This window comes from Artibeus jamaicensis, unplaced genomic scaffold (assembly GCF_021234435.1).
Source record: "Artibeus jamaicensis isolate MK-2021 breed Jamaican fruit bat unplaced genomic scaffold, CSHL_Jam_final contig_944, whole genome shotgun sequence".
NCBI classification, from domain to species: Eukaryota; Metazoa; Chordata; class Mammalia; order Chiroptera; family Phyllostomidae; genus Artibeus; species Artibeus jamaicensis.
The window spans coordinates 810,904-817,557 of NW_026522020.1; the positions used below are offsets into that span (position 1 = coordinate 810,904).

A 6,654-nucleotide genomic window follows, 5' to 3' on the forward strand; every position below is an offset into this window, starting at 1 on the left:
GTCAGTCCCCTCACGCCAGTGTCCAGGAGGAACACACACACACCCTCGAGTTTCCCTGGCTGCCACCTCTCACAAAAGCGCTGGCAAACGAGGTGTGATTTCTGATGTTGTGGAGAAGGTGAGGGGTGTACTCTGGAGACCTCAGCACAAACAACTTAAAAATTCCCTCTAGATATTTCTGTTCTGAGGGGCCCCTCCTGCTGCACCCCCAGGGAGGCCTGGCTGCTCATCTCTAACTCGGTTCCTTTCCCAGGAACCTCAACACCCTTGCCCCCATCTCCTGCAGAGCAACTGGGCTGCAGGGGCCAGCCCAAGCCCAGCTCTTTCCAAACAAAGGCCCTCGGGCTAATGGCAACCACCTCCCTAGGAAGCTGAGAATGCCTTTGGGGTCTCAGCCCCCACCCCCTGGGGCTGATTAACCTGTTTCTTCCAAACAAACCCAGTGGATGTTCTAGGTGGAATTCTCGTACCATCTGCTAATGACGCCCAGGTTGCTGTCTCGAGTGTCTTGAACAGGCAGGAAGCGAGAGTTTGGAAGGATGGAGAATCTGGAGCCCCCCTTAGAGAGCTCGTATGAAGAGGCTGCCTTGGAAGCCCCAGAGCAGCCAGCCAAAGACGCAAGCCTCCAGGGGCCTTCTCAGGTGCCCCCAAGGTGGCCTCGCTGGCAGGCAGGGCCCACAGTGCCACCCTTCTCAAGGTGGATAGGGTCGTGAAGGACATGCTCCGGAAGGATCCAGGCGCACACTCCCAAGAGCTACCGCGGGAGGCCAAGGAGTGGCCAGATCCCAGTGGCCACCAGGAGCAGCTAGAGTAGTGACCACGACCAACAGTGCCTGTCACAGCAGCTGCAGAAAGCAGGTGGCAGCAGCAGGGATGCAGGAGAGAGGAGGGCTGGTGCCCCTCAGGTGTGGGGAACGCCGGTTCCACAAGACCGGTCTGCACAGTCAGGCAGTGGTTGAGGGTTGGGGGTCACAGGCTTGGGTGGAAAGCCTGGCCCTCGCCCCAGCTCCCCCCCCAATGGCTGAGCCACCGTGGCCTCATCTGCAATGGGGGTAATGACAGTACTTGCCACGGGCATTGTCGGGAGGACTGCGTAGCACGGTGACTGAATGTGTGTGAAGAGTGAAAACTTCAAAACTGGGCATCACCATTAGTTGCTATGTCAGTGACCCAGGATCTGAAATCACACGTCAGCAGGGCCGAGTATTCTGGTGGCTCCGGGTGGGGGACTCCTTCCCTTCCTTCTTCCAGCTTCTGGTGGCCCCAGGTGGCCCCTGCCATGCTGCACTCTGCCTCCGTCTCCCTTTTCCCTCCCTCTCACTGTGTCATTCGTACCTTTGAGGTTTTATTTTATGGAAATGAGTGAGTCAATGTCACAGAAAAAATTCATTGCTTAGATTTCCCAAGATGAAGCCCATCAGGGTGGCCAAGAGGCAGAGGGCCGGAGCGAGGGAAGGCCTAGGCCGGGCCTTCACTGGAGTTTGCACAGGAAAGGCGAGGCAGGCAAACCGAACAGGTTAGGGTCAGCTGGGTTGAATAATGCTGATGAACTTGGAGTTAAGGCAATGGTTGCCAGTACCTGGCCCTGGGATGACTCGGGGCAGGGCCAATAATAGATACGAAGGTGGGTGAGGGCTCACCCTTGGATTGGCCTGTCTGCACATGAAAGGGGAGTTCCCAGCAGCTGGTTTGCAGGAGGAAGGTAACTAGTTTGGCCAGTGGTCTGGCTGTGATTAACGGATGCCAGATAGACACACAGAATCTTTAAAAAACAAATAAAACAAAAAAAAACAAAACAGTTCTCCTCTCTTATGAAGACACTACCTTAGATTCAGGACCCACACTAACTCCAGATGATCTCAAGACCCTTAATTTAACTCTGTCTGCCAAGACCAGCCACACGCACAGGTCCCAGGGGCGCGGACATGGACATGTCCGGGCAGGAGTGGGGGGCACAATTCAATCCACTGCACACTGCAATTGGCTAAACTGGTCTGTGGCTCTCTGTTCACTAGTGCAGTCCCTGGGCGTAAAATGACAATTTTTGCTTTTTCAGGTGATGAACCCTACAGTACTCCGTCGGAGGAGGTAGCGTTAGCCGAGTGTCCTCGCCAAAGAGGAGTCTGAGGGAGGGTGTGGGAGGAACTCTGTGCGGTAATCCTGGACCAGGGTGGGCAGAAGTCTTGGGATGGAGGGGCCTAAAGCCAAGGCAGAAGGGAGGTAACACAAGAGCAATGGCCCCAGTGGCCAGAGGAACCGGGGTGTTTGGGGGAGGTAGGATGGTGGGGCCTCAGGTTCTCTGGAACTTTTAGGCTAGAGATGCTATTCCTTAAGCTGCCTGTGGCTGTGTAATAAAAAGCCCTGGCTCACCTGGCTGAAACAATTTGGAAACAAATCTCCCATTACAGGAAGTCTGGTGGCTGGGGGCTTTCAGGTACAGTGTGTTCAAGGCTTTGCCCTGCTTTTCTATGATCCTTCTGGCTCCACCATCCTCTATGTGGGGCTTTTTCTCAGGCCAGGTGCCCTTGTGGTCATAATAGGCCCAATGAGATGTGATTGTGTACATGAGCCAGAGGAGGACCACATGTTCTTGGGTCTGCTAATGAGCAAGGAAACTTCCCAGAGGCCCTAGCAAACCTCACCTCATTCCCAGGCCTGGGCATGATCCCCCTGAGCAGGACCACCCCCTGCTCACCACCCCTGAGCAAAACTGGGGACAGATCCCCTATTTTGCTATGCACCCTCCTGCTATGGGTGCTGCAGATCAGTGGTTCCTATCACCCACACACTAGTGCAGCAGAGGGTCTAGGGCTAACCCACCCCAAAGGCAAAAGGCACCAGATGCCCCAGGGAGCCCAGCAAAAGGGCCATTGCCCTGGAGCACTCGCCCTGGTGTGGGCAAAGCTGATAGTCACTCAAGGCAGTGACTACAGGAGTACGACTCATGGGACAGGGCATGGATTTCTGCTGAGTGTGACCTGGGAAATGACCAGAGAGGAACCACAGGCAGATGTCCCCTCCAAAGGAATCCTGGGCTTACTTGGAAGAAAGACCCCTGAAAGGGCAAATCATCTGTGAGCCCCTGACAGCAGCCTGTCCAAAACAGGAGACTCCTCAGCAGCATCACGCTGAGGCCCCCAACTCTTGTCTATCTCAGGGGTGCGCTGACCTCTGCTCTTTCCTGCGCTCCCGGAGCAGCTGAGCAGGCAAGAGATGGAGATCCTTTATCCTGAATCACAAGGGTTAATCCCTGTCTTACTTTCTTCGGACTGCAGGTTGGGTGACAGATTCACAGACAAGTGTCTTCTCCCAGTGACCTCACCAGGAGGAGGGGCCAGAGGGCTTCCTGCATCTCTCTTCCTTGGGCACTAATCCCATTCACCGGCTCCACCCTCCTTACCTAATCACCTCCCCAGCCCTGCCTCCAAATGCTAGTGCCCTGGGGACAGCTTCCAACACAGGAATTTGGTGGGGGAGGACGTGGATACAAACATTCATCCATGGCACCCACAAGGAAAGACAGTCAGGGCTGCAGCTGCCCAGGCCCGTGGCCTTCACCTATTCCTACTCACTGCTGTGGGGACACTGACTCTCTGCAGAAAGACTGATGTGGGCTGGGGCTGTTGGGAGTGGTCAGTCCCTTATAAAGTTTATTATAAACTAATAGCTGCATCCCATTCATTCTTTCATCAGAGTCATGGCCATCCTGATTCCTTGCGGCGCCTGCACCTGCACACCCTTTTTTCTCCTTATGTACCTGCAGGCTTGGCTGTGAATAGTGCTGGGGACTGAGCCCACTACGCAGCCACTCCCGGGTTCAGGACCTTTGCTCTGCATGTGCCTGTGACATCTCCAGATGCCCACAGCCCCCTGTGACCTCATCGCCCAGACAACTCAGCCCAGTGGGGCCATCAACCAGCTCAAGTACAGAGGGCCTGGATGATCACCAAGCCCTCGGGAGAAGCCAGCGTCCTCTCACGTGATGACCGAAGGTCTTCGGGGAGCCCAGCAGTGGGGGCCCAAAGTCAGGCCTCCCTCCCTGCAGATGCCCCAGTGGCTAGCACCCCAGAATCTGCTGCACAGCAGGATGTAGATCAGGCCTCCACTGAGCCAGCCACCTCCAGGCCCACGTCAGCGTCAGGGGACGAGGATCAGCTTGAAGACGAAGCTGCTGCCGGGCACAGGCAGCAGCCCAAGGAGGCCACGGGCCAGCCGGCCTGCCCAGCCCCAGATTCCCTGGAAACGACCGTGAGCCCCCAGAGCCCAGTGTGGGACAGGCCAGCACAAGACTCGCAGATGACACAGAGTCCTTGGGTTTCCCAAAGTGACTCCCTGGTTGAGAAAAAGACACCAAGAACACTGAGTGTCCCAAGCAGGGAGGAAGACTTGGATCCGCCCACCCCTAGCACTCAGGTGCAGTTCCCCCAAAATGTTCCCCCCATGAGCGCTGCAGACGCAGACAGCCAGCCTGATGCTCCAGCCGCTCTCACCGAAACAGCTGCTGAGAAATCTGAGGGCTCAGGGGCCTTGAGCCCTGACACTGAAGCATTGCCATCAGCTGAGCCCCAGTCAGTGACCGAGGGGCATTCAGTGGACTGCTCAGGAGTCCCACAGGCTCTGCCAGTCACTCCCTGCCCAGGAGGCAGTGCCCTGACCTTGCCTGGGGCCCCCACAGTGGCCCAGGGGTGGAAGCCCCTGGACTCCAGCCTGAACTTGGCCATGGAGGAGAGCTCTTACATGCGCTCGATGACCAGCTTGTTGGCCAGGGGCAAGGCGTCCATTGGCTCCCTGGCAGACGTCCTGGTCTGGTCTGAGACCACCATGGACACTCCCACGGGCCTCCTGGCATCCGGGCACAGCTCTGTGACTGACCTTCTGTGCAGCACGGGGCCCAGACTGCACTCAGTCTCCAGCCTCCTGCAGAGCGCCAGGTCAGCCTTCTCCTCCTGGCTGGCCACAGGCACGGGCTTGGTCCTGCACTCTATCACCCACTTGCTGGAGAGGATGGAGCAGAGGACAGCAGAGGGCATCTGCTTGGCCATGCACTACCTGACCGGACACCTTACCCCATATCACTCTGGCCTCAGCGGTGACTAGACCCTGTGCAGTGAGTGCCCCGAGGACCAGCTTGACAGCCTCCTGGGCCCTGGGCCCCTCACGCCCTGCTCCCTCGCCCCACACCTGCCCCGGACGCTTCTCCCCAGACTGGGCAATAAATCACCAGCAGCATTTATTTTCTAAGTGCCAGCCTTATCCTTTGTTCACGGGGTGGGGGTGGGGGGCACTGGGTGGAGGGACAGGAGAGGGCTAGGGTGTTCTGGAAACAGAAGCGTATCCCCTGAGGGCTTCTCGAGTGGTTCCATTCAGGGGCTGAGGCCAAAGCAAAAATGAAAGAACTTAGGCAGGGGAGCAGGGCAGGGCAGAGGTCTCAGACCTGCAAAAATTGATCCTGGCTGGACCTCCAACCAGGTAAGTGTGTTCTGAGGGAGTGAGACCTGACCCTTCCCTAGGGCCTCCAGGCCTGGCAGGCTCAGGCTGCCCCACTGGGGCTCTCTGAGAGGGGGCGAGGGCATGGAGCCAGGCCAATGTGGGTCCAAACTCCAGTGCCACTGCTGGCCCTGGGCCCGCCACTTCTCCCTCTGAGCCTCTGACTTTCCTCTGTAGGATGGATAAGAAAGCCACACCATGAAGATGTGAGACAAAAGGGAAACCTTGCAGGTCCTAACACATGCTGTGTGGCACTTACTGTGCTCCCACATTGCAACTGCCACTACTCTCATCCTCCAGCGAGCCAGGCACGAGGTAGGGGCAAGGGTGTACATAGTGTGACCAGCCATCCCAGTTTGCCTGGGACTAAGAGGGCTCCTGGGACACGGGACTTTCAGATTCAAAACCAGCAAAACCCCAGGCAAACCAGGATGGCAGGGTCACCCTAGACCCAGGTCTCTTCACGTGGCTTTCACTCTTGTCTATGACTCTGTCCACCTTGGAAAGGCAGCCACCTGCTTTGGAAATCCACCAACCTACCTTCTGGCTGGATACAGTGTCACACTGGTCACGTGACTTGGCAACTGGGGCTCCTGCTGGACCTCAGTCCCACTCCTGCTCTTGGCCAGGTGTGTTATGCAGGCTACGTCCCATACCCCTTCATGCTGCGGCCCTGGGCATGGGTTTGTCCACTCCTCACTGCCAGCGGCATCTCCAAATGGGACCTTTGGCTGACACCAGCCCACTGATAAACTTATTTGCCCTACATTGTGTCTCTCAAGTTGTAAATTAATTGCTAACATTTAAAAATCCAGAGAATTGCCCTGGCTGGTGTGGCTCAATGAATTGAGCACCAGCTTGTGAACCAAAGGGTTGCTGGTTCATTTCCCAGTCAGAGCACGTGCCTGGGTTGCAGGCCAGGTCCCCAGTAGGGGGCGCATGAGAAGCAACCACACATTGATGCCTCTCTACCTCTTTTTCTCCCTCTCTTCCCTGCTCTCTAAAAATAAGTAACTATAATCTTAAAAAAAAAATCCAGAGAATTGGCCCTGGCTGGACGGCTCAGTTTGCTGAAGTGTCGTCCCAATACACTGAGGTTGTGGGTTCCATCCCCAGTCAGGGCACGTACAAGAATCAACCCGTGAGTGCACCATCAGTAAGTGGAAT

At 56.5% G+C, this 6,654-nt stretch overlaps 1 protein-coding gene across 1 annotated transcript; it reads left to right on the top strand.

Annotated features, from left to right (window-relative positions):
* The first annotated feature begins 3,939 nt into the window (after positions 1 to 3,939).
* Positions 3,940 to 5,097, top strand: TEX44 (testis expressed 44). The gene has a single exon (XM_053655188.1). The coding sequence runs from the start codon at positions 3,940 to 3,942 to the stop codon at positions 5,095 to 5,097; it is 1,158 nt and encodes a 385-aa protein (XP_053511163.1).
* Positions 5,098 to 6,654: the final 1,557 nt, after the last annotated feature.